Source organism: Microcebus murinus, chromosome 8 (genome assembly GCF_040939455.1).
Source record: "Microcebus murinus isolate Inina chromosome 8, M.murinus_Inina_mat1.0, whole genome shotgun sequence".
NCBI lineage: Eukaryota > Metazoa > Chordata > Mammalia > Primates > Cheirogaleidae > Microcebus > Microcebus murinus.
In genome coordinates, this window is record NC_134111.1 from 3411006 (window position 1) to 3438634 (window position 27629).

A 27629-nucleotide genomic window follows, 5' to 3' on the forward strand; every position below is an offset into this window, starting at 1 on the left:
TTTTTGGAAGTAATCAGAATATTGGGCCCATACTTTCTGGCAATAAATTAAGGTGGGTGAACCTAAAATGAAAGAAATTTAGCAATTAAATATGAAAATGCATCTAAAGCACCTTAAGATTTGCCTGAAAATTGTAATATATAGTTTAAAAAGCAAACCATAAAATTAAGAATCATAATTAGAGCTCATAGAAAATTTATGTTCACCGCCAAATATTGGAATTCCAGATGTAGAATGATCTTCCCATCTGCCAGGATTCCAAGCTCAGTTCTGCTTAGAGACCCACCTTACTGGATACCATTTTCTTGGGGGCAGAAAATTTCTTTTGGTCCATTGCTTTCGTGTCTAATAAAGACCTAATTTTCCTCATGTTATAAAGCACCATATTTGCAGTTCCTTTGAAGAAAATAACCGAGATTAACTGTTTTAACTAAAATAAGTACTTTAAAAAATCCAATGGCTAAACTCAATGTTTAATCTGATATCCTCCTAGATTCGTACTGAAGAGAATAATTTCCAAGTCTTACCTATAGCCAAACAAAACCAAGTTACTGCAACTAAACATCGACCACTGGATTTTTTAAATGACAAGAAGGTAAAAGATAAAACTGAGAAAAATTACAAAACCAGCTAATTCAAAGAACAGCTACTCTTTTTCTCAGCTGAAGTCTAAAACCGAATAATGCTAAAGCAACCTCTAACTGCCGTGTCACACACTATCACCAATTCAATGACAAAATCTCGATTTCCGAGGCGAGTACAGCACAAAACACTGCAATCACGGAGCTTCTGAAACTGTTCGTACGCAGCAGGCGCTCAGAGTCCACAGAGCGGCCGGCACGGCCGAGGGGGGCCTTCGCCCCGCTCCGTCGGGCGTCTGCGGGCCGCGTCTCGGCTGGCTGGTCCCGACGGTGCTGGCCGGCGCTGGCTCCTCGTCCTTCCCGCCGACGCGGGCTCTCACACGGGCAGGGCCTTCGCGAGCCCGGCGCCGCGGCCCAGGCGGCCGAGCGCGAGGCGCAGCGCGGCGCCGCCGCCCCAGGGCAGCAGGCCGCACAGCGCGGCCAGCAGCGCGGCCACCTGCGCGCAGGCGCCCAGCACCGTGAGCAGCGTGCTGCGCAGAGCCAGCGCCGCGAACAGCGTGGCGCCCAGCGCGGCCGCGTAGAGCAGCGCGGGCCGCGACGCCGCCTCCTCGCCGCGCAGCAGGCGTCCGCACGCCGCGCCGCCCCGCAGCAGCGCGCCGCCCGCCAGCGCCAGCGCCGAGCCCAGCGACCAGAGGAGCGCGAACTTGCGCGCGCGCAGCAGCAGCACGGGCGCGTAGAGCGCGGCCAGGCCGAAGCAGAGCGCCGCCAGCAGCAGGCACCCGCCGCCCGCCGCCAGCCGCTGCCCGCGCGTCACCCTCGGCACGCACGCCGGGCCCGCCGCCGCCGGCTCCGCGGGGCTCCGCGCCCACGTCCAGCGCAGGGCCGCGCGGCCCAGCCACGCCCCCGCAAGCCCGTCCCCGGCCGCGGGCTCCTCCGCTTCCTCCGCGGCGAGCAGCGGCTCCGCGGCCGCCGGCCTGGCCGCTTTCCCCTGCGCCAGGTACTCTTGTAGCTGGCGGTGGAGGTCCGCCATCTCGGACTGAGCGACGGGGCCGCGGGGCTACCGCCCACTTCCGGCTCTGCTCGGCCCTCGGGCGGCGGTTAGTCGGCCCCGGCGGAAGGGGCGGGCCCGGCGACGCGCGCGGAAGTGCTCGGGCAGTGCCCGGCCGGCCCTCGGTGGCGTCCTGCGTGGCGGGCGTGGAGGCTCTGCCCGGAGGTGTCTCCGCAGTCTCCTTCCCAGCGCCTCACGCTGTTCTTTGTTCGGAGTAGGCGCCCTACGGCCTGGATAATCCCTGTCGCTTTAAAAGTTGGGGGCAGAGAGTGGTCGTGGCTATAGAAGGTCACTCAAGGGACTCTTTGCTGGTGGAAATGCTCAGGGTCCTTCCTGTCAGTGTCCACCACGGCTGTGCCACTGTGCTGTAGTTTGCAAGATGGAGGAATCAGGGTAAAAGGTACACGGGCTCTATCGTTCCTTACACCTGCATGCAAATCTATCATCTCAGAATTTATTTTTTTATTAATAAAACGTTCAGACCTGCAGGACTCAGATGGTTTCTTTGGGAAGGTTGCATTCTGATTCGATATCGCACTTGATAATAAGTGACCATCTTGGTCACTTACCATGGAGTTGCTAGAGGAAGGGTTAACCCCCGCTGATATCAACCTACTTCTTCTGTTCCTTGGTTTGGTCAGAGGCTTGACAATATCTTTGACTCCTTCATGCTCCATGTGCAAGACTGGTGATGGTGCTCCTGGTTGTGTGTCTTTGGTTCGCCTCTCCAGACATCTCCTGGCCCAGGTCTCCTGAGGCATCGTCAGATCGAGCTAGGTTTGGTCAATGGGAGGCCCTGGTGGGAGAAGCCAGGTATTTTCCCTGTCAGCCTCCATAGCTCCCCTCACCGCCTTGGCTTCCCCTGGGCGACCCCAGCCAATGGGCTGGTAACACTTCTCTGTCCTCTGCTCTAGGCACATGTGCTAATGACTTTCTGCTGTGTGGCTTCTCAGCCTTTTGCCCACCTGTATCCCCAGTTTCACGCATTCAGTTCTTTTCAGTGCTTTTTCCGTTTTCCTGGTTGGATCCTGACAAATACAATTTCAAAATACATTCTGATTTGTTAACCTTACTTGATCATCATTGTGACCATCCTGATCATTTACCATGGGCTAAACCATTAGGATGACTACTATCAGAAAAACAAAAGAAAACAGGAGATAACAAGTGCTGGCAAAGATGTGGAGAAGTTGGAACCCTTGTACATGTACACTGTTGGTGGGAATGTACAATGGTGCAGCCACTGTTGAAAACATGGTGGTTCCTCAAAATATGAAAAGTAGAATTACCATCTAGCAATTCCACCCTGGGTGTATATTGAAATGAATTGGAAGCAGAGTCTCAAGAAACTTGTATACTCATGTTCATAGCAGCATTATTCACAATAACGAAAAGGTGGAAGCAACCCAAGTACCCAGCAATAGATAAATAAACCAAATGTTATGTAGACATAAAAGGGAATATTAGCCTTAAAGGAAGAAAATTTTGACATCCTACAAGATGAAGCATAATTTTGATATCGTGCTAAGTGAAATAAGCCAGTCACAAAAAAGACAAATACTGTATGATTCCATTTATATGAGATACCAGTCAAATGCATAGAGACAGAAAGCAGAATGGGCAAGTGATGTTACTTGATCATTTATGCAGCTATGAGGTGGAAAAGGCAGGGATTGTCCTCGTTTTATAGGTGAGGGAAACCAAGATACTGAGAAGTAACCAGCCCAAGGTCACCAAGAAAATTGGCGATGGGGTTAGGGTTAGAGGTCGCAGTTTCTGGTTTCTAACCTGGTGAGCTTCCCACTTGCAGAAAGCCTGGCTTGGGGACAGCACTGTAGGAGGCGTGGCTGCAGCGCTGCTGTTAGGTCATAACAACTCTCCCTTGAGGCCTTGGCTCTAGCACTGCGGCACAATTCATTCTAAGTCTCCACTTTCCTCCCTTTCTCCCTCAAAGCTTGTCAACCAGGCCATTTCCCCGAGCCAGCAAAATGTTGGTGACAGAGTCACCAAATGCGTCTGTGTTGCTGAGTCCAGCGAGTTTCAGTCCTCAGCCTCCTGAAGCTCAGTGCAGCTCCCCGCCATCGCTGTGTCCTTGGAAGCGGCATGTGGCTGGCACAGCGCTGAGGGCTTCCTGGGTGGCTCTTCCTCCTCCCGCATCCTTGGCGTTGTCGTGCCCTGGGGCATCTCTTTTCCTTCTAGGCACCTGTTTCCTCACCCTCTCACCCAGCCCATGTCGCCAGAAACCCTCTGCATGCAGCTCCTCCCTCACCCCTCCACCCGGCAGCTGACAGGGCCCTGGAAAAGGACATGTGGAACCAAATACTGCATTCCCCATTTCCTCCCTGCAGCCCCCAAATCTGTGACCATCCGCTCCTTCCTTACCTCGATAACTCACACCAGTTCCACCTTGGACAGTGATCCCAAACCAGACTGTTTCCTCCACGCTAGCCCCATGTCTCCTGCTTTGGCCTGCGCCTTCCTCACAGCTGTTCACACATCACCTGGGGAACTTCTCCATGGAAGTTGGGTCGTGTGCTCCCTCTGCTGTCCTGCCTCCCGCACAGAAGCGGCCCTAGGACCCCTGCCACCTCCCCCTGGCACCCTCCTGCAGTCTGGGGAGCACGTTGTGGCATTGCTGTCCCCGGATCTGTCAAACATGTTCCCACTTCAGTGCCTTTGTTGGTTCTCCTAGAACATCCAGCCCCTCCCAATATCTCCGCAGCTCGTCCAATGCCTGCATCCTCCCTCCCGCTGTGGTCGGATCTTAGCACAGAGTTGGGCAGATCCTGGCTCCTGCCTCCCGCAGGGGTTGGGCCAGAGCAGGCCTTTGTGCAGCCTGACCTGCCAAAGCAGTGCCCTATTCACCAGGTCCTCTCCCCACTCTGGGGAGACTTAACTTCGCCCAGAGCCCAGCAAGTGTTGTCCACACTGCTCTCGAGAGGTTTTCATGGTGGCCTCTCCCTTCGCTGTCTGCCTCGCTCCGCTGGGCTCTCCCCCTACACACACATCCTAGGCCCCCCTTAGGCTCCTGTGGCTCTCACCACCACTCTCTGGGGTCCCTCTGGGCCCAGCAGCGCAGACCTCTCTTTTGTGGCCTGCTGATGCCAGGCTTTCCGAGGCTGACCCCATCCCCCCGCAGCCACCGCCTGGCACGTGCAGCCTCTGTGCAGTCCCTCGTGTCCTGACCGGTGACGTTGCAGTGCCTCGGGGAGTTTCCTCTTTTATTCTTTTAAAAAATACGTACTGCTTGCATGTTTGTGTTCTCAATTCTCACTTCTCACAGAGTCTCTGTTGCTGCCCAGGCTAGAGTGCCGTGGCGTCAGCCTAGCTCACAGCAACCTCAAACTCCTGGGCTCAAGCAATCCTCCTGACTCAGCCTCCCAAATAGCTGGGACTACAGGCATGTGCCACCATGCCCAGCTAATTTTTTCTATATATTTTTAGTTGGCCAATTAATTTCTTTCTATTTTTAGTAGAGACGGGATCTCGCTCTTGCTCAGGCTGGTTTCGAACTCCTGACCTGGAGCAATCCGCCTGCCTCGGTCTCCCAGAGTGCTAGGATTATAGGCGTGAGCCACCGCGCCCGGCCTCAAGTTTCACTTCTTTGCACCCCTGCTTCCCAGCCCATTGCTGTCGTAGGTGCCTTGGCTTTCCTGGCAACCTTGAGTCGGTTAAGAACAGGCAAGTGGACAGGTTTAGCCCTGGGCACTGGGTGCCTGGCTACCTCCACCATTCAGTCTCTGTCCAGGATGAGGGCCTGGCCCTGGTGACCTTGGGCAGGCAGAGTGGCTAAGGAGTTGCCAATGAAACGATCCTCCCTCCATCCTAGGGCAGCAGAGCCTCCCTGTGGATGCCGGCCCACAGAACCTCTGCACCCATGGGTGGCTGCAGGCCTGCCCTAGCCAACTCGGTAGCCACAAGCCACAAGTGTCTTTGAGCACCTGAGAGGTGGCCGGTGCAACTGGGGAATTGAATATTTAATTTTAGTTAATTCATTATTTATACTGAATTACATTTAAAACATTATTATGATGCACATATGTTATATATAATGTACATAATGTAATCTTATAATTTTTATAAAATTACATTTATAAAGACCACGTGTGGCTGGTGGCTGCTGTATGGCCAGTGCAGCTGTGGAGCATATTGGAAATACAGGGAACATTTGGGGTTGTCACCATGACCAGGGTGTGCTCCTGGCATTTGGTGAGTGGGTGGCAGAGTCTGGCGCAGTGCCCGGACTGGCGACATGTGTGCCAGGGCTATGGGTGGCTTGTTCCCACAAAAGATCCAGGGATGCCGGGTAGTCAGCGGCTCTGTGAGTGCTCCACCGCATTGTATCCTGAAGCTTCCTGGAGAAACTGAGGAAATAGACCACCTCCCACAGGAGGGTCACTAACCAACAGCCTGTCCCTGGGTTTCTCACTGCTCAGGGAGCCTTCGTGGTGGCTGCCTTCCCAAACTGGGATGTCCCCTCCTGCTGTCTGGGCGCGCCTGTGGGCGCCCTTGGCTGCCAAGCGGAGGTGCTGTCGGCTGCCGGCCTCTCCGGGGAAGATGTACCACCCCGGGGCCTGGGCGTGAGGAGTCCTGCACCCACCTGCCGGCTGCTCCCCTGGGTCTGTCCCTTGCAGCTGCCTCTGGCTGCAGCCCTTCAAGGGGTGTGTGTGTGTGTGTGAGTGTGTGTGAGTGTGTGTGAGTGTGTGTGTGTGAGTGTGTGTGTGTGAGTGTGTGTGTGTGAGTGTGTGTGTGTGTGTGTGAGTGTGTGTGTGAGTGTGTGTGTGTGAGTGTGTGTGTGTGAGTGTGTGAGTGTGTGTGTGAGTGTGTGTGAGTGTGTGTGTGAGTATGTGTGTGAGTGTGTGTGAGTGTGTGTGAGTGTGTGTGTGTGAGTGTGTGTGTGAGTGTGTGTGAGTGTGTGTGAGTGTGTGTGTGTGTGAGTGTGTGTGTGAGTGTGTGTGAGTGTGTGTGTGTGAGTGTGTGTGTGAGTGTGTGTGAGTGTGTGTGAGTGTGTGTGAGTGTGTGTGTGTGAGTGTGTGTGTGTGTGAGTGTGTGTGAGTGTGTGTGTGTGTGTGAGTGTGTGTGTGTGAGTGTGTGAGTGTGTGTGTGTGAGTGTGTGTGTGAGTGTGTGTGAGTGTGTGTGTGAGTGTGTGTGTGTGTGTGTGAGTGTGTGTGTGTGAGTGTGTGTGTGAGTGTGTGTGTGTGAGTGTGTGTGAGTGTGTGTGTGTGAGAGTGTGTGTGAGTGTGTGTGTGAGTGTGTGTGTGTGTGTCAGCGTCCACGCGAGCGCCCTTCTCTGCCCGCGTGTTCACTGCGGGCCTGAGCCTCGGGAGGCAGTGGGGCTAGGGCCAGCCACCCTCGAGGCCATGATTTCTTCCTGCCTGACCCTCCAGGATTAAAAGCTCTTACTAAATGTTCCCATTTTTGTGCCATACACAAAGTTATTGTCATAAATTCAGTAAGAACCTGTCCTTCTTTGTTAATGGAAAATAATTGGAAACATTGGTTATGCAACCAAGGCCTTGCCTGGGATGTCATATTTGAGAATGATGCTCATTTAATCAGATACTTTTAAGGAGTTACAATTGACTCTATGGAGCTGATGATTACAAAGCCCTCTTGGGAAAACCAGCCTGGTATTTGGAGTACGGCATTCCCAGAATTACCCTGAGTAAGGAAGGTCACTTTCCGACAGGCCCAGGACACTTAGGAAGGACATTTTGAGAACCTGCAGAAGAGAGAAATTTGCCGGAATCTATAGGGCACTGCAGGCGAGATCTGACGGGAAGTTCTCAGCTTGGCTTCCTGGCCTCAGGAGGTTTTACAAAAGTCCCGTTTGACTTTCCTTATGGCAACTTCCAGCAAAGCAAACTTGGGCGGCCTGTGGCAAAAGGCCTTTCTTGCTGAACCTGTGAAAATGCCTGGGTCAAATCTAATTAGACCAGGTGTGTGTGGTCAAGAATAACCTCTCTTGAGAGTATTTTTTATTTTATATCAAAATGGGGGAGACTACAGAAAAAGAATTGTGTTTCAGTGGGGAAACGTATGCATGCTTCACAGTCTGTGATTCCAGGGTCCTGGACTGAAGCCCTGCTCATTTCCCTGGGCTATTTTGCACCTTTTGTAAATTGAAGGAAACTGACAGATATGCAAACTCTGCCTTGTTTGGTAGAAATTTAACAGACTCCCCCAATCCCAAGTAGAAGAATAGGCTTTGGCACCTATCTGCAGATTGCGCTGAATCCTCCTGCCTTGCCCATATTGTCAATTGCCAAACTTTTAATTTTCCCAGTTTCCATCAATATTGGTTATAATTATCTAAACAAACATTTCCTTCCTGCCCGACTTGGCATCACAGTCGCCGAGAACGAGAGCCTGACTGCAGATCCTCACCGGGGCCCGGGCGTCTTCCCGCGCACACGAGCCCAGAAAACTGCCGCCTGGGCTTGGCGGTGAGGGGCTCACCACCAAAGTGACCCTTCGTGGGCTGCGTTTTTCCTTGGCAAGCGGGCAAAAGGCTTGGGTCACACAGGCTCTTATCTGAGAGTCAAGCAGGACTGTGCCAATGTCACGAAGAACACTGGCATCTGAGCTTGGGAGCTTTAAGAAGCTCAGTGAGCTGTGCTGTTGAATCACTGAGAGACTTTCCTCACTAATCTCTTGGAATTCACCGGACAAGACACTTTAAAGGTCAACTCCAAGCTCGTTACTCGGACACAGGCTTTTATATTAATATTTCCCCCTTTTAATTTTAGGCAGATGGTTTTCACTTCCAACAGATGGCCCAGCTGCTTGTACGGGCACAACACCAACGGGGGTCTCTGCCAGACACCTACCCAGGAGGTTTACAATAGCCTCTGAGTTGTCCAGTGACGACTTATAACCAATGGAACAGCATGTTGAATTGCATTTGAGCCCTGTGCCTCTAGAAAGCAATGATGGCTGAAATTCCCCACCCCTTTATGTTCTGGGGTACAGTTGACTGCAAAGGACCAGCCTGTGTTTGTACTTGGGATGCACCTGGCCCCTTGCCATGACTCCCTTGTTCACCTGCCTCTAGAAAGCCACGGGCCCCTTCCTTTTCTTTAAGATGTCCCTCATTAATGAGCCTTCTCCCTATTGCAACAGACTGAATAAAATCATCTCTTTAATTGTCCAGTGCATTCTGTGTTCCATATGTTAGTAATTTAGTTTGTTGTATTTCCTGCAATAGAACATTTTCAAATAATATTGTGCCAGATAAGTTGCAAAATCACTTTAAGACCAACACTTCAGGCCGGGGTGTGGTGGCTCACACCTGTAATCCTAGCACTTTGGGAGGCCGAGGCAGGAGGATTGCTCAAGGTCAGGAGTTCGAAACTAGCCTGAGCAAGAGTGAGACCCCCGTCTCTACTAAAAAATAGAAAGAAATTAATTGACCAACTAAAAATATATATATACAAAAAACTAGCCAGGCATGGTGGCACATGCCTGTAGTCCCAGGTACTCGGGAGGCTGAGGCAGGAGGATTGCTTGAGCCCAGGAGTTTGAGGTTGCTGTGAGCTAGGCTGACACCACGGCACTCACTCTAGCCTGGGCAACAAAGTGAGACTCTGTCTCAAAAAAAAAAAAAGACCAATACTTCAGGACTTAAAGGAACTGAATGACTGAAATAATTTAAATAATGTAAAAGACAAAATTCATTTCTTACCACTTTTGGAATGTTAGTGGGAAAAAACCCAAACTCTGTAAAATAATTGAACAAATTTATTCTGAGCCATTGTGTGTGACTGAGACCCGGGGAGTGACACTCAAGAAGTCTTGAGTAAGTGGTCCCACCTTGGTTGGGTTACAGTTTGGTTTTATACATTTTAGGAAGATAAGAATTGAAGGTAAAATCATAAATCGATACGTAGAAGGTGTATATTGGTTTGGCCGGAAAAGGCAAGAAATTTAATGGGGCAGTGGCAGTTCAGATTACAGATAAGTTTAGAGATTTGTTGGTTTGTAATTGGTTAAAGAAATGAAACTTTGTCTAAAGGCTTGGAATGTTTCAAGTTAAGATAAGGGAATCTGTTAATCAGAGGCAAGCCATAATATAGGCTCAGTGATCTGTTAAGCACATTGGTGGCCTGTAGGTGATTTAAACTTTGCCCTGAATGGCCTTAGGTCCTGTTAATAATTTAGTATCTTATTGTCAAAAAGAGTCTGTTTTGTCAGTCTTATGACCTTGGTTTCAGCATTAATGCTGGTTGATTGTAGTGCCTGAACTCCAAAAGGGAGGAGGTATAATGATTTATGTCTGACCTCCTCTTCATGGCCAGGAATTCAGATTAAGGCTTCTCTGGGGTTCCCTTGGCCAAAAGGGGGTCATTCAGTCAGCAGAGGATGCTTAGTATTTTATTTTTAGTTTACAAGAATTGGCTATGAAAAAGCTGCCAGGGCATCTTACAGTGTGTGTTAGTGGCAGCGTTGGCTGGAGAAGTGCACATGGCGGCTGAGAGCACGGCAGAGCCTCACACATTTGACGTTGCCAGAGGAAAAGCCGGCGAAAGAAATACCAGCAGTGAGCCTACTTCTGGAACTGTAGTGTGAGGGGCATGTTAGGTCCTTTCCCTGAAAAAACAAACATTTCACGGGAGAAAATTATTAAAAACAATAAAGTCTCTGAAATTATCCTAAGGATATACAGCAAGTGGAGAAACATTCATTCAAGAAAATCCCTTACATCTTAGTAAGAAATATGTGAAATCTGAGCCACAACCCACTCCCTCCCCTGCCAGCTCCATCTCACAGAAGCTATCTGAGGTGTTCTCCTTGGTGCAATTCAAGGAGGGCCCCCCCAGCCCCCAGCCTTTAGCTGTGGGGCAGAAGCTCCACTCCAGTCAGCAGGCTGAGAATACTGAGACCTCAATCTCTACTCACTCCCACCCCCACTTGCTCTTAGGGGAAGCTCCCACACCACGAGGGCCAAACCAAGAAGACTGGGAGCTGTGCTCACTCGTAGTGTCACTCTGGGATAAGTGGGTTGCGGTCCCTAACTTGGATCCTGTGCAGTGGTGCAGAGATTCTGCCCAGGAGAAGGTCAGGCCATGAGGATGAAGAACTCCCAGCTCTGTCTGAGGGGAATTATTTTATTTGGAACAGAGGGTGGAAAATTCCATGCCTGAGGGTGTGGCTGAAAACAATAGATATTTTGGTTGAGAGCAGGTAAGAGGGTGCTGATACCTCCATGATACTCATACCTCCATGATTGCTTTGCAAACAGAAATCTAATAGAGCTGGAGAAAGAGACAGCCTAAAAACAGCCCTCCTGGGATCACAGTCCCCCCTGGGGGCAGAAAGTGTGTGTACCAGCATTAGGCTTCACCTAGTCAGGAGCAATCACAGCCAGATGTGGGCAGACTTGGAGACTTTCCCCAGCCGCACAAAGACCTGCCAACACAGGGCGGAAGTTCCACTGGTACGAGCGGCGTAAGCACAACCTCTGACCAAATACCGATTTTTTTTTTTTTTTTTTTTGAGACAGTGTCTCGCTTTGTTGCCCAGGCTAGAGTGAGTGCTGTGGCGTCAGCCTCGTTCGCAGCAACCTCAAACTCCTGGGCTCAAGCAATCCTTCTGCCTCAGCCTCCAGAGTAGCTGGGACTACAGGCATGCGCCACCATGCCCGGCTAATTTTTTCTATATATATTAGCTGGCCAATTAATTTCTTTCTATTTATAGTAGAGACGGGGTCTCGCTCCTGCTCAGGCTGGTTTCAAACTCCTGACCTGGAGCAATCCACCTGTCTCGGCCTCACAGAGTGCTAAGATTACAGGTGTGAGCCACTGCGCCCGGCCTTTTTTTTTTTTTTTTTTTTTTTTTTGGCAAATGGATCCATATTAACATGTTTGGGTTTTTTTTTTTTTTTTTTAATGGGAACATCCTGTTTACACACACACACATGCGCATATATATATATTTTTTAGAGACATAGTCTTGCTCTGTCACCCAAGCTGGAGTACAATGACATGATCCCAGCTCATTGCAACCTTGAGTTCCTGGGCTCACTCCAGTGATCCTCCTGTCTCAGCCTCCTAAGTAGCAGGGACTATAAGCATGAGCCACTGCACTCACACTACCATTTTTTTTAACTGCACATTCACTATTTAGGAATACACCTTTGTTCCATAACTTTTAGTGGTTCTAAAGTACTCTATTGTATGGCTAATATTAGGAGGATGCTTTTGATCAGAGGTAACAATGTCCAAATATAATTGGCATGAGTAACCAACGACATTTGTAAATAACATGAGGTTCAGAGGTGCCCTTAAGGACACTTTTTCTTTTTTTTTTTTTTTTTTTTTTTTTACTTGTTGAATTCTCACCAAAAGGACACTTTTTCTAGCCTTGGCCTCAGCTTATTGGTTTTGCCTCAGGCTCGCCCCCTCTCATCACAGGAGCTGCTGCTGTAACTTCCAGTTTTCTATCTTTGTAAAACTGTGTCTAACAGGCAGGAAAGGCCATTTCTCCTCTCCCCAAAGCCCCCAGATTTTCCCTCAGTTTCCATGGACTCAGATCAAGTCGCAGAGAAAGGCAATGTCTGACATTTTTACCCTCTCTTAGAAGTAGACTCTGTTGAAAAGGAAATAACTAGGGTGGATTTGGGAGAATGGAATTGAAGGGAGGCCACTGCCTGCCACAGAATGATGTGCCATAATTTACTCATTCTTTTTTCTGTGTTAGACATTTTGATTGTCTGCAGTTTGTTAAGCAGTGGTGCAGTGAATGTCCTTATATCTTTTGATGTACATGCTTAATTGTGTTCTTAAGAAAGTCTCCAGAAGTGGAATGGCTGGTTCAAAGGGCTTAAATATTTTTAGAGCTTTGATAAGTATTACCATTTTCTCTCCAAAAATGCTGTCCAAGTTACACTTCCAGTTAGTACACCCTCCTACCTACATATTCCCTGGCCAATTGTAAGTATTATCTTTCTTTATATATTTAATCTTTGCCAGTATAACTGAAAAATGGTGTGTCATTTAAAAAATTTGTATTTCTTGAACTCCTGACCTCAAGCAATCCTCCCACCTCGGCCTCCCAGAGTGCTAGGATTACAGGCGTGAGCCTCCATGCCTAGCCATAAAAAAATTTGTATTTCTTTCCTTAGAAATGAGGTTGATATATCCATCAGTGTTATTATTTGTTTTTGTATTCCTTTTTTATCAGCTTCCTGTTCATCTTTATTCATTTTTATTTTAATAAGTAGGACTTAATTTAAAGTGGGAATATAATATATAAGATGCCAAGACTGTCATGTTGATGACAGACTCTCTTATATGGTTGTAGTGTATGTTTTGGGAAGTTACAGTCTTGTTACATATCAAAAAGTAAAATAATTTCATTGTTTTTGTTACTAACATTAAAAGTTGTATGCAAATTGTATAAAATTAGGTACTTTGCTTAGTAAAAAAAACCTGAAATGTTTTATAATTATTTTATTAAGCATGTCCAGTTATCCTAAGCATAGTAAATGTTGCCTTTTAAAAAGGTAAAGTAGCAGTTATAATAGAGGAAATATTATTATCCCTAGCATGAGTGTAATGGTGATAGAAAAAAAAACCACTTGTGATTATAATAATTAAAAAAGTAACATTTATTATGAAAAAAACCACATAAAATCACATATATTCCTGCAAGTCTGGAAGACTGTGTGCATGCCCAAGACAATATTCTTAGGAGTAATCAGATTGAGGAAATCCATGCTACTAGTCTCTGGCTGAATATAAGCCATACACACACACACACAAAGGAAACTCTCTGGACTGTGATAGCAACATCCAAGCCACACACATATTAATGGTAAAGTGTAAAAATGGTAAAGTCATGCCTAAAAGTTTCCCCATATTTCATGAAAAACATTAAACATCCAAGAAACAATGAACTTCAAATAAGATAAACACAAAAAGATCCACAGTCAGACATATTATAGTCAAATTTTGAAAGCCAAAGATAAAAGAAAATCTTAAAAGCTGTAACAGGAAAACAACTCATCATGTACCAGAAAAGTACAATAAGATTGACAGATGATGTCTCACCAGAAACAATGGAAGCCAGAAAGCAGTGGTATGACATATCAAAAGTACTAAAAGTAAAACAAACAAACAATAAAAACCCCATCAACCAAGAATCCTATACCCAGAAAAATTATCTTTCAACAATAATGGTAAAATAAAGACACTCCAAAATAAGGAAAATCTGAGAGAATTTATTTTATTTTCATTTTATTAAAAACAGGGCCTTGCTCTGTTGTCCAGGCTGGAGTGCAATGGTACAATCAGAACTCAGTACAGCCTCAAACTCCTAGGCTTAAGCAATCCTCCTGCTTCAGCCTCCTGAGTAGCTGGGACTATAGGAACATGTCACCATGCCCAGCTAATTTTTAAAATTTTTTGTAAAGATGGGGTCTTGCTATGTTGTTCAGGCTGTTCTCAAACTCTTGGCCTTAAACAATCTTCCTGCCTCAGCTGCCCATAGGAGAATTCATTGCTAGCAGGTCTGGCAAGAAATACTAAAGAAATTTCTTCAGACAGAAAGCAAGTGACACCAGAGTTTGAATTCACAGGAAAAGCAAATATGTCAGTAAAAGTAGGTAATTACAAAAGACAGTATAATTGCATATTTCTTCTCCTAACTGATTTCCAGAGTAATTATAGCCAGATACTGTGGCTCATGCCTGTAATCCCAGCACTTTGGCAGGCCGAGGCAGGAGAATCACTTGAGGCCAGGAGTTCAAGACCAACTTGGGCAACATAGAGAGTCTGCATCTCTACAAAAAATTTAAAAATTAGCTGGGCATGGTGGTGAGTGAGATTACAGTAGCCTGTAGTCTCAGCTACTCAGGAGGCTGAGGCAGGAGGATTTTGAGGCATAGTGAGCTGTGATTGACAGGGCAACAGAGTGAGACCTCATTTCCCTCTAAAAAAAGGTAATTACATTAGAATATATGGAATTTTATTATTGGGATTTTCACATATAGAAATGTAATATGTGTCAACATTTTGTCAAAATGTGATTTGACAACAATAGCACAAAGGACGTGGGTGGGAACAAAGCTGCTTTGGTGTGAGGAATGACACCAGAGGGTAACTCAAATCCACAAGAAGGAGTGAAGAGAATCAGAAATGCTAAATAAGAAGTTAATATAACAAACTCTATAAATGTATAATTGCTCCAGTTTCTTCTCACAGATTCATTAAAACTACATAAGATTACATACAGCAATAATTATAATAATGTGTGGTTGGATTTTTAACATACACTGATTTAATATGTATACAATAGCAGCACAGAGAAGGGGAGGAAACATCTGTAGGGCATCCCACACAGCCCGTGTTTCCCTGAAAATAAGACCTGCCCATAAAATAAGCCCTAGCAGGATTGCTAAGCATTTGAGCAACATAAGCCCTACCCCAAAAATAAGACCCAGTGATGAGCGTGGCTACGCAGCGCATCTGCACACCCATGCATTTCCTTGCAGAGCGGGAAAGAAGACGAGCAGTCCTTCTCATCTGCCCCATCGTGACAGCTACTGTCCCAGAGGTGACCGGAAAGGTGCGGGCAGCCCCACCAACAAGGTCGGCTCCCCTGTCAGGTCCCGGCCATGCTGTGTGTGCTGCGAGCTGAGGCTTTGAGGGGAAAATAACATATCCCCTTGGGTGTCTCCTTGAGGAAAAATAAATATAAGACCCTGTCTCATTTTTTGGGAAACATGGTATATATACATTCTTCTCACGTGTGCATGGAACATTCTTCAGGATAGACCACATGATAGGCCATTATAACATATCTCAGCCAGGCGTCTTGGCTCACGCCTGTAATCCTAGCACTCTGGGAGGCCGAGGTGGGCAGATCCCTAAAGGTCAGAAGTTTGAAACCAGCCTGAGCAAGAGCAAGACCTTGTCACTACTAAAAATAGAAAGAATTTTTTTCCTGCTAAAAATAGAAAGAAATTAATTGGCCAACTAAAAAAAAATATATATATATAGAAAAAATTAGCCAAGCATGGTGGTGCACGCCTGTAGTCCCAGCTACTCGGGAGGCTGAGGCAGGAGGATCGCCTTAGCCCAGGAGTTTGAGGTTGCTGTGAGCTAGGCTGACACCAAGGCACTCTAGCCCAGGCAACAGAGTGAGTCTCTGTCTCAATAGATAAATAAATAAATAAATAAATAAATAAATAAATAAATAAAATATATCTCAATAAATTTAAGAATACTTAAGTCATATAAAGTAAGTTCTCTAACCACAATGGAATGGAATTAAACATCAATAACAGAAGGAAATTTGGGAAACTTACAAATATGTGGAAATTAAATAACATACTCTTAAGAATAAATGAGTCAAAGAATAAATCACAAAGGAAATTAGAAAATACTTTGAGATGAATGAAAATGAAGAAACAACATATAAAAATTATGAGACGCAGTTAAAGCAGTGTGCACAGGGAATTTTATACCTCTGAATATCAACATTAAAAATAAAAAAGATGTTTTTCTGGGGATGCTGCCTAGAGGCACTCGGAATGGCCCAGCATTTGACCCACTGTCTTAGGCTTTCCTATAATACACCTGCTAATAAAATCAGGCTGGCCTGAGCCCCTGGTAATAGAATTGCTTAACTTTATACCAAGAAGGGTGGGAAAGCACCAAGTCTGCATGTGATGTGTGTCCAGGCAGACTCCAAGGTTTTGTGCTGTGAAACCTAAAGTTTTTATGAGGCTTTTGTCTCAAACAAACAAAAAAACTGTCAGCAGGGCCTACGATGGTTCCATGTGTGCTAAAAGTGTCCATGACAGAATGCAGCATGCTTTCCTTATCAAGGAAATCATGAATATACACAAAAATTCTCAGTGAATTACTTGCAAACCAATTCCAGCAACATATACAAAAGGTTATGCACCATGGCCAAGGGGATTTGTCCCAGGAATGCAAGGCTAGTATAACGTATTAACATCAATCACTGTAATACACCACACTGGTAGCATAAAGGACAAAACTCGCACGATCCTTTCAAAAGACATGGGAAAAACATTTGACAAAATCCAACACTGTTTCTTGATAAAGCAAGCAAATAAAAACAAGAATAGAAGAGAACTTCCTCAATGCAATAAAGGGAATCTATGAAAAATCCATAGCTAAAATCTTATTTAATGGTGAAAGACTATATTCAGCCTAAGATCAGGAATAAAACAAGGACATCTGCTTTTTCCACTTCTATTCAACAGCTTACTGGGGGTTCTAGCTAGGGAAAATAAGTAAGAAAAAGAAAAGACTTCAAAACTGGAAGGAAAGAAGTAAAACTGTCTCCACTTTCAGATTATGTAATGTTGTATATAGATCAGTTTGAGGAATTTCTAGGAAACCATTAGAATTAACAAACAAGTTCAGAGGGTCATAGGATATAAGATCAATATACAAAATTTAATTGTGTTTCTATGCACTAGCAATGAACAATCTGAAAAGGAAACTCTGAAAGCAATTCCATTTACAGACTCCTCAAATAGAAAAAATACTTAATAAACTATCTAAAAAAGTGCAAGACTTATACACTGAGAACCACAAGACATTGTTTGATGAAATTAAGTAAAATCTAAATGAACAGAAAGACAATTCTATGTTAATGGATCAGAAAACTTTATAGTCACACTCACTCCCCTGTCCCAACCATTCCCAACCCTAGGCGACCACTAATATGTTTTCACCTCTGGAACGCTGTCATTTCGAGGACTCTGCGTCAATGAAATGAGACAGCATGTGACCTTCCGGGCGTGGTCTCTGTATTCAGAGAGTGCCCTGGAGATAGAGCCCAGTTGTGTGTCTCATCCTGCCTCCCTGTGTAATCCTTGGACAGTTTTTAGAATTCCATTTTTTATCTGTAATGTTTATGAGCATATCTCTTTGTGTTTTTTTGTGGCTGTTCTAAAAGTCATACATACAGAACTTACGCCTAGTCTACTGGTGTCAGCATTTTGCCAGTTAAATCAAAGTGTGGAGACCTTATGTCCCTTCAAGTCCCTGTATTAGCCAGGGTTCTCCAAGAAATAGAACTAATAAGGTATGTAAACACACATATTTTTATAATATATACACAAAAAGGAGACCGAAGAGGCATTGGCTCAGGCGATTATGGAGGCCAAGAACCGCATGCCCTGCTGTCTGCAAGGGGAGCCCGCAGAGAGCTGGCGTGTGACGCAGCCCAAGTTGGAGGCTGGGAGCCAGGGGAGCCGACCAGTGAACGCGGCGTGAGGGCAGGAGAGGAGGGGAGGTGGCAGGGAGCAGGCAGGCGGGAAACCAGGGCGACTTCCTCTCCCAGCTTTCCTTCCCGGGCGGCACGTGGCCTCCGTGCAGGTGAACACAGGGCCCCAGGACACGCTCCCCTCAGCAGCTGCCCCTTTGCCACCCTCTGAGCTGAGAGGCCAGCTGCCGCTCCCTTTGTTCTGCGGCCTGGCTCGGGGCCCAGAGCAGCAGTGCGTCCCCAGGGAGGCTGGCCTTTCCTTCCCCGGCTTCCTCGTCCCCTCCTTATCCCAAGGTGCCTCCGGCCTCACCCTGCAGCTCTGGAACTTTGGCCAAGCCTCCTGCCCAGGGATAGGTGAGGCTGCAGTGCTGGGTCCCCCATGGTGGCTGGACACTCCAGGCTGCCGCCCAGTTCCTCTCCACGTGGCGGTGCCAAGCTGGCCGGGCAGCTGCTGCTTCCCTGAGAAGCTGCTGGCAGTGCTGGGAAGGAAGCACCGCGGAGGCAGAGCGGCGTCTCCGCCACGGAGGTAGAACATGGTGACGGGCCGGCCGGGATTCCCTTCCGTATGCCGCCCTTCTTCCCAGGCCCCCACCCCCTTCCTCTGCCTGCTCAAGCCAGGGTCGCTAATGTTGGGGTCAGGGAACAGCCCTGGAGTGGCTGCCCCTGGTTTAGCCTCCCTCGCGGTCAGTCAGGTGGCACCAGGATGGGAGAACCTCACCTTAGCTGTACTAGCTTTCTGCCGGTGAGGCCACCTGTGGACAGGTCGGGCCTGGGCGCGGACAGCTGACCTGTACTCTGGACAGAGGTTGAGAAGCTCTGATGGGAGGGTCATTATGGGAACAAAGATGCAAAATGAACCTCAGTATGTGGATGGAATATTCTTAGAGGCAGGGAGCGGCTGCAGCCCCTGCAGGCGACAACTCTGTGGTCACTGTGGTTTCTTGTGGGACACCCGAGGTCAAGAGGGCTTGAGGTGCAAAAATATGGCATTCCTGAATGTCCGTTGGGGGCTGTTCCCGGCTGCTTGTGTTCCAAACCTAGGAGTTGAACGGAGTCTGTCTGGCAGCCAAGGCAAGAGCGAGAGGGTGCTCTCCTGCCGGAGCCAAGGCCAGGCCGTCTTCCGTGAGGCTCTGCGGCCCAGCTCCGCCTCTGAGCAAATGACACGCCCAGGAAGGGTTCTGTGTCCGTCCCAGACTAAAGGGAATCTCTGGGTCTCTCTCTATTTTTTTAATTATAAATTTTTTATTCTTTTAAAAAAATTTTTTGTCTTAGTCCCTGTAGGGACCTCAAAAATTGCCAACGCTGATTATATTGCAAGTTGTCACATCCGGGTATTGGGAAAAGTTTTCAGGTAGCAGTAATTGCACCTGGGATGAAGCTCGCTGGCAATGGTACTGCCACTGTGCAGAGCTGCGTCTCTAGTCTTTGTTCTAAAACTGTTGAAAGAAAGTAGTGGCTGTCATTCTGCTAACTTCTGTCACTGAACTGCTGTGTGGCCCAGAGAAGTAAAGTCATTTCTTGCTGGTCGGATGGTGCATGGTCGCTGGCAGTTCTGAGGGCACGCTCATATTTTAAAAGAGAAACATTTGTTTTTCAAAACACCAGGTGTCCTGACATCTGTGGGTGCCAGAGCGGTGTGCCTCCACCCCTCTTCTTCCTCAGCTAGGGCCTGACCAGGCAGGGGAGGGGCTCCAGCCGGAGGGGGCCGGGCCTCTCTGCTCTTCCCTGGGGCTTCACACACGCCACTTCCCAGATAAACCTCCGCCTCACAGGAGCCGGCTGGCTAATTTGAGCTCCTGCTAATACAGGACAGTGGCTCACTCAGGGTTTGCCTGGTCTCTGTGCCCCAGAGGGAAAGGCCTGTTGTGTAGAACAGCTGTCATGGTGAGCTCCTGTCACCTGGGGCCATCGTTAAATGGGCATGACACCTGTTCCACCCCTGGGAAGGCACCCTGGCTCCTGCCCCAGAAACCTCCTCAGGGCTGTGAGGCCTTCTCCTTTCCCTGCATCGCATGGGGCTGGGCTTTGGCTCTGGATACTGGGGGGGCCACTTGAGGCCCTCCGAGGCCCCTGGGCTCTCCTCATCTTCATGCTCCCGAAGGGCCACACCATCCACGGGAAGCCTAGCCCCTTCTTGGCCCCCTGAGTGCCAGGCACTGGGCTGGCCCAGGCGGCCTCTGGCGGGAGCAGGGGAGAGAGGGGTGATGTGGGGGAACTGGGGAGGCGTTTCCTGTGGAGGGCTCACCTGCCCTGCGCCCCAGAGACCCTGCACCTCCATCACCTTCTAGGATAGCTCTCTGGGGCCAGCCTCAGCCTCGGACATCTCAGAGCTCCACCTGTCCGGTTCTGAATCACCACATTGACTGTCCCCTTCCCTCCCTGCCCTCTCCACCTCCAACTGTTGCCCATTCTCTGCCTCCCTTCAGAGCAGTCACAATATTCTCTGCCGCTTCCATTGTCCCGTTTGAGGTGTGGGGTGCTCCTGAGGGTGGGGCAATGCAGGGCCCCTGCCTGCCCCTCTCCAGGTGGATGCAGGCCCCTCACTCCCAGGGGCTTGCTTTTGAGCCAAACCCAGACTCCCCCATCCTCTGCGCAGTGCAGCGCAGCCTGGACGTGAGGCAGTTGCTCCTCCTCCTTGGAGCTCTTTCCTTCCCAGCTTCTGTGGCATCTCCCCCCTCCTGCTCTTCCTCACTGCCCACTGCCCTGCTCAGTCTCCCGTGCTCCCCCCACCTTTCACTCTTGGAGGGCACAGACACCTTTAGGGGTATTATTGAGCCCCAGGGTTGAAATTCTCTCTGCACCAAACCTTCCACGGCTATGCTAGAGAGTGGCTCTCCTCTGAGTGCAGGTTCACGGAGGCCGCCACCGTCTCCCCTGGGTGCCCACAGGCCTCTGCCACGAGGTCCTAAATGCAACGTCATCCCGCGACAACCTGCCAGGGCTGCCCCATTGTGGCCAACATCCAGGAAAGCAAGGGCACCTTTGAGTCATCTTGACCCCCACGCCTGCCATGCTCCCGCCCATCACACTCACACCTGTCACACACACACCTGCCACACAATGGCCACACTGGCACCAGCCTCACTCACATGTCCAAATACTCAGCAGATTCTGTTGGTTGCAAAACAGACCCTGTATCTGACCCTTCTTGCCATCCCTGCTGTCCCTCCAGGCCCTCCTGGATGCTCACGGTGCCTCTGATCAGACTTTCCCTGCATCCACTCACAGCACCCAGGGAAACCTTCCCAATGACGCTTCGATATGAAAAATTTCAAGCACTCATCCAAGTGGAATACTCAAGATACCCATGACTTGAGATGCTCCCATTAATATCATAGAGGACTCGCTTTGCCACCTCTCTTCATCTGCCTATCCCTTTACCCACCATCTTGAGGTTTTGCTTTGTTTTGTTTTGCTTTGAGATAGAGTCTTGCTTTGTCACCCAGGCTGGAGTGCAGTGGTGTCATCATAGCTCACTGCAGCCTCAAACTCCTGGGCTCAAGTAATCCTCCTACCTCAGCCTCTGGAGTAGCTCGGACGACAGGGGCATGTCACTGTGCCCAGTTCATCTTGATTTCAAAATGTATTTCAAAGTAAGTTACAGATATTAGCACCTTTCTACCTAAACCCTTCAGCATGCACACCATTAATCAGAGTTCAATATTGTTTACAGCTTTTATTCTTTTGAGGTAAAATTTACATACAATGAAATGCACAGATCTTAACCATATATTCCGTGAGTTTTGACAAACACCAAAATGCTTATGTGACCTAAACCCCCTGAAGACATTGACCATTGTCCCAGGAAGCTCCCACAGGCCCCTTCCCAGTCAATCCCTGTCCCCACCCCACCCTAAGGCAGTCCCCATTCTGAATTTTTCCACCATTGACTAATCTCACCTATTCTATTCTAGAACTTGCTACAGATGGAGCAGGTGCTGCTTTTTCATCCAGAGTTATGTTTTGGGTTTCACTCTTGTTGCCAGAGTGTTATGTCTGCCCTTGCTCAGATCTCCCTCACCCTTCCAAGGGTGGGATCTAAAGTCCTTGGTGGCCCTGGTGCCCTGCCACCTGGAGGCCCCTCTCCCTTATTCCCCACACCCCACCCCCATTTTCCGCATGTGCTGGCCTTCTTTCCGACCTTGAGTACCCCAAGCTCACTTCCAACTCAGGGCTGCTGCGCTTGCCGCTCCTTCTGCCGGATGCTTTTCCTGCAGGTGGCTGCAGGGCTGGCTCTTTTCCTCACCCAGGTTTTATAGCTCAAATGTCACCTGCTCAGAGACCTTCCTCGCCTCTCCACTCCGCACCAGCTCCTTCCCCTGCTGTCCTTTTCTCTGCAGCACTGACCCCTGTCTAAAATCAAGTTTGAGTATTTATTTGTTTGTTTTTCATCCATCCTTTATACCCTGCTGAACTCCAAGAGAGCCTGATCCCTGTCTTCTCACTCCCCACTGCACCACCAGTCCCTGAGTGGCATAAATACTCTTGAATGAATGAGCACAGGAATGTCTGGATGACCCACGGCCCGGCACTTGCAGCCTCTGCATCTCTCTGAGCAGGGCCCACAGCCCCCACCAGCTCTCACGCGTTTGGCCCCGCCGGGAGGAGGCCAGCTGGGTGGCTGAATGAGCTGCGAGGGTCCTGGTTTGGCCACAGGCAGATCTGTGTGTGCTCAGCAATCATAGGAAGGGAGGATTTCAGGCAGAAATGGGGTCCCCAGAAGGAGATAGTGGGGGCCTCTGGTGTCTTGCCCTGTTCTTTTCATCCTCTTTAGTTCCGCAAGACCCCCGCGCTCGGCTAACCATCTGGCAGTGGACTTCTTACCCCGCCCAGCACGCGTGCGCCTCTGCATCAGCGATCGCGAACGCTTTTCTCCCTCTAGGCCAGATGAACCAAGAAATCATCCATACTTGTGCTTACTCGACCACCACACTACACTCAAACGGAATCAGCAAAGACACAATTGCAAAAAGAAATAACAACTGCAAACTACACTCATTTCAAGATGTCAGACACTTGGGAACAGGTGTCTTTCCCAAGCTTATTTCTGCAGACAGAACTGCATGTCACTATCAATTCATCTTTCTGAATCACACTGAGTTTATTTGTGGGTTTCTACTTCTAACGGTCATTTCGAGATAGTCTTTTCCGGTTGCCGAGACGGGGTATTAATAATACCCGTTAACACACGGGGGCCAGCCCGCGCAGCGTGGTGTTGGCCGTTTCAGTCGCTCCACTGCGCAGTGGGGATGTCTGTCCTGTCTGTGAGGGTGTCTTGTTCTGTTTTAGTCTTCTCAGCATAGATCCCCTAAACGGTTTTATATCACTAGGGTATTTCACCGCCTCTTACTGCGGCTTGTTCAATAGCACTTCATTATAGTTAGTCCCTGGTTCTCCTCTGCAACATGGGCATTGGGTTTGTCATTTCGAAGGTGCTCTGCGCTTAGTTGGGGGCTGGCCCACACCCTTAGATGAAATGCGCATTTCTGGGGAGGGCGTGCGGGCATCCGAGTGTGAGCCCTGGTCCTAGGCCTCCTTGGGGCTGTCGCCGCGCACTGCCTTTGAGTGCAGGTGCCCAGGAATAAAGACAGCCGTGCTGGCCGGGCGGGGGGAACTCTGGCTCGCGAGGCCGGCGGGGAGGGGTCACAGCGTCGCCCGCAAGTGCTCCGGTCGCGGTCGCGTGGGGCAGGGGCCGCGGGGGTGGCGGCGCCGGGCGGCGTCCCGGGGCGGGAGGGATGCGCGCTCGCGGTTATTATAACTTCACTCCCTTTAAAAGGAAAACTATGCGGAGAATCCGGGAGGTGGCGAGCGGAGCCCGGCGGGAGGCCGCGCTGGGTGTCGCCGTGGCCGGCTGCGCGGCTGGTCGGTGGCCACCCCGTCCCCGCGCCCCTCCTCGCGGCCACCGCCCCGCCACCCCGTCCCCGCGCCCCTCCTCGCGGCCACCGCCCCGCCACCCCGTCCCCGCGCCCCATCTCGCGGGCCGGCCGCTCGGCCTTCTAGGCGTCTCCGTCGGCGCGGCGGCGGGAGTGCCCAGGCGACCCGGCGACGGCGCGGCCACCATGACGGGAAGGTAACGACCCCGCGCCCGGGCCGGGAGGGGCCGCGGGACCCCGGCCACGTGGCGGCCCCTGCCGAGCCCCGCGCCCCGCCCGACCCCGCGCTCGCCTCGGGCGTCAGACCTCCGGCGCCCGTGGGCGCGTCCCCAGCCCGCTGGTCTCCCCTCGCGGGCGCCCCGCAGGTGGAGGCCCGCCCGCCCCGCCGCCTGCCCTGCGCGACCGACGGCCCTGCCCGCACTAGCGGAAAGCCAGGGCCCGAGCAGGCAGGGCCGCCGCCCAAGGTCACGGCGACTAAAGGGCGAAGTTAAGCCCTTCCGTCGTCGCAGGCTTCCACCGGCTCCCCCAAGCCCCGCCGTGCAGTCCTGGGCGAGCCGTGGTGTCTGGACCGTTCTGTTTCCTCCTCTGCAAACCTGCGGTAGTAGAAATGTTTTAAAATGGTAAAGGGTGAGGGGGGCACGGCCAGAACTGCGCGCAAGAGCCAGCTGCGCAGGGGCGGCTTGGGGCGGGGACTCCCCCGGGCCTGGCCGCCTCCTCTCTCAGGCCTCTTGTTGCCATTTCGCAGATGAGATAACCGGAGGCCACAGAGGCTGAGTGACTCAGGAGGCTGGTCACATGTCCACCAGTGTCCAGCCAGTGTTGGCCTCTGCAGTCCGGTCTGCAGCATGGCTGGGTGCAAGGGTGACTCAGGCTGAGTGGGAGGGGCTGCTCCCGAAGGCCCATGGCCCCTTCCAGCCAAGTCCTGGCAGGAAGTTGCTCTTCTTCCCAGCCCTGTGACTTAGGGCTCCTGGGGAAGGAGGGAGCCCCACGTCCTTGGCTTTGCTGGGAAAGGGGCTTGGGGAGTGGAGGGCAGTGGCCAGGTCCCAAATCCCATGGAGGCACAAGGTGGTCACAGGCCTGCAGGGGTGTTGCCTCTCACTGCTGTTCAGGCTGTGGCCTGAGGTCTTCTCTGGGCAGCCGCAGGAGCCCATACTAGCATGTGAGATGCCACCTGGTGAGTCCTGCTGTTCAGATGCCCTTCAATTCCCACTCCCCAGTCTCTCTTCCCAAGGCCAGTTCCTGGACTTGGAGACACCCCCAAACCTTGGCCAGGGTCCCTCTGTACAGTGAGATGGGGGGATGCATCCCCAGGAGAGTGGCAGCTGTGGGCCCACAGACAGCCTGTGGTCACCCCCCCACCCCGCTGGGGGTCTGCCTCCCTTCCCCACAGGGCTCCCCTCCCAACTTCCCGGCCTCAGTTTTCTAGGAAAAGAAAGAAGAGAAAGAAATGAGGGCAGAGTCGGGAGCAGCCACAGCAGCAGTGTTGAGGAGGGTGGGGTTCGTGGAGGTGGTTACTTGAGGCGCAGGCACGGACAGAAATAAGGCAGAGCTACTTCAGCTGGCCGCGGGTGGGCGTCGGAGGCCTGGCGGCACCTGTGTTCTCCCGCAGGGGTGGGCTCACCGGAGTCCCCTGGGCCTTCTCTGGAGATGGGCTGGTTGGGAAGGCAGGGGTGGGGGAGCAGGGCCACTTGGTTTCGCTGCTGCGTGGCCCTGGATCTGAGAAGTGCTGGTCACCAAACCACCAGGGACAACGGTTAGCCTTTGGAGAACACTGTCAGAGGTTTCCTGCTCGTCTTAGAGAATTAGGAAAAACCCAGAAACATAAAGATAACAGAAACATAAAAAGGAAGGAAAACCCACAATTCCGCTGCTCAGCGCCATCCTTTGTGAACATTTGGTGGCTTTCTGCAGTTCTTTCTTGGTGTGTGTGTGATGAGGCCGTGAGCAGTCTGTGAGTGCAGTTACAGCTGCAGCCTCCCTTGAACTGTACCTAGCGGCACGCGTGGCCCTGCCATGGCCCTGTGCACCACACAGGGAGCCCGGGCCAGGTTGGTGGCCAGGAGCGGGCACCCGACCTGGCCTTTAGAGCAGGTGAGGTTTTTCCTGTCCCAGAAGCTATGAAGTTTCGTTTTCACTGTTCCATGCCAGGAGGCCTGCTCCATGTCCACTCTCCTCGAAGGACGTCAGGCAGTTCCACATGCCTGGCGCCTGGCTCTCCCCACATCCCACCACCCCCTTACTGCCTGGAGCCAGGCTGCCCTTGGGAAGCACCCCCTCTGCTCTCGCCTTCAGGGGCTCTCCCTGCTAGTTCTCCCCAGGACCCCAGCAGGCAAGAGCAGAGGGAGGGCAGTGGGAGCCACCGAAGTGACCTGGAGTGCATGCGTGGCCGTGCGCTTTGCAGACGCGCTGTGGGTGCCATGTAGGGAAAGGGGCTGCTGAGGGGCAGAAGGGGAGGCAGGCTCAGGGTCGATGGCTGTGGGGTGGGTCCCGGAGGGCAGAGCACAGAGGAAGCCCTGATTGTGGTGGCCGGCTGGAAGTGGGCTGCACCCTCGGTCTGGGTGTGAAGGTGTGAAGAGTTGTGGCAAGTCTAAGGGGACACCTGGGAGGCAGCTGGATGTGAGGGGCTGAAGCCCAGGCGAGGGCTGAGCTGGGCAGAAGAGCGGGTGTGGCCTAGAGCGTGGTGCGGTCGCTCATGGATGGACAGGGCATGCCCTCCGAAGACAGGGGCTCAGCCCCAGCCTGCAACCCAGGGACTTTGGAAGTTCAAACCCCAGGATCTTTGACTGTCGCAGCAGAAGGGACATTTGGCATTACCTTTGTTCTACAGGGATGCTATTAAGGCCACCTACGTGGGGACTCAGCTATCCCTGGCACTCCTGGAAATTGAGCCTGGGTGTTGGTGCTGCTCATTTCAAGCTAGCAACATGGCAGTCACAGTCCGCAGAGTTCCTGGACGTCTAACAGTCAGCACCTGTGCGCCGGCAGGATGGCCCGGCACCGCCGTGGGAGGGCTCCCGGGTTCCTGCGCGCAGTGGCTGTCCTGCTTCTCTCTGTGACTCTGTCTGCGCTGACCCATCCTTGACCCTTCCTGAGGTCCTCCTCTCCGTGTGGGGGAGGGGCAAAGGGAGACGTGAAGCTGCCATTCTGTTTAGGCGTAGCGTTTCAGTTGCTGAAGCTAAACGTTCACTTGAGGTGACTTACTTAATGGGTGCCTTAGTGAGACTTGCGTGAGATGAATTCAGTCACCTTGCTGACATGAGATGACTGAATGTATGTAAGTAAAACCAGCCATATGTCCTTACCCATGGTTGAGGGTCATAAAAATATGACCGTACTTTTACTGTAACAATGTTTTAGTTTTAAACTAAGAAAGTAAAATTGCCGGATGCAGTAGTGTGCACCTGTAGTCCCAGCTACTCGGGAGGCTGAGGTGGGAGGATCGCTTGAGCCCGGGAGTTCTGGGCTGTAGTGTGCTCTGCCGATCAGGTGTCCGCAGTAAGTTTGCCATCACTGTGGGGATGTCCCGGGACTGGGGGATCACCAGGTTGCCTAAGGAAGGGTGAACCAGCCCAGGTCGGAAACGGAGCAGGTCAAAACTCCTGTGCTGATCATAGTGGGATCGTGCCTGTGAATAGCCACTGCACTCCAGCCTGGGCAACATAGTGAGACCTTGACTCTAAAAAAGAAAGAAAGAAAGAAAGTAAAATCATTCAAAGTCAAATTCCCTGTGGGGTTGGAATTTGTCATTCATCATGCAAAGGGGACGAGTTGTGCTCAGGCTCCCGGGAGGTGTCAGGGGGAGCACTGGGTCTGCAGGACAGCCTGTGGTGGTGTCTCTGTCTCTGCTGCTGGGCTGATGGGATGCTCCCTGGGGCCCAGGG

General features: G+C 50.7%; 2 protein-coding genes and 1 non-coding gene across 4 annotated transcripts in view; 1 reads left to right on the forward strand and 2 right to left on the reverse strand.

Annotated features, from left to right (window-relative positions):
• Window positions 1-819: 819 nt before the first annotated feature.
• SFT2D3 (SFT2 domain containing 3) lies at window positions 820-1639 on the reverse strand. Its single transcript, XM_076005445.1, has one exon. It carries the CDS (start codon window positions 1609-1611, stop codon window positions 958-960), a length of 654 nt encoding a protein of 217 aa, XP_075861560.1. The 5' UTR covers window positions 1612-1639; the 3' UTR covers window positions 820-957.
• Window positions 1640-19147: 17508 nt separating this feature from the next.
• Window positions 19148-19287, reverse strand: LOC142872801 (U4 spliceosomal RNA). Its single transcript, XR_012920887.1, has one exon. It is a non-coding gene; the product is annotated as a U4 spliceosomal RNA (small nuclear RNA).
• A 4382-nt stretch (window positions 19288-23669) lies between these two features.
• LIMS2 (LIM zinc finger domain containing 2) overlaps window positions 23670-27629 on the forward strand; it is a 31528-nt gene continuing 27568 nt past the window's right edge. Inside the window, exon 1 of one of the 2 annotated variants that reach the window (XM_076005447.1) lies at window positions 23670-23945. In XM_076005447.1, coding sequence (XP_075861562.1) covers window positions 23935-23945 — 11 coding nt within the window. In that variant the 5' untranslated portion in view covers window positions 23670-23934. The remainder of the gene's footprint in view (window positions 23946-27629) is intronic. The other variant, XM_012739939.3, reaches the window with a different exon arrangement.

Bases quoted from the DNA above. Each gene is read 5' to 3' on its own strand.
- SFT2D3 (XM_076005445.1), bottom strand. From the start codon at position 1,611: ATGGCGGACCTCCACCGCCAGCTACAAGAGTACCTGGCGCAGGGGAAA.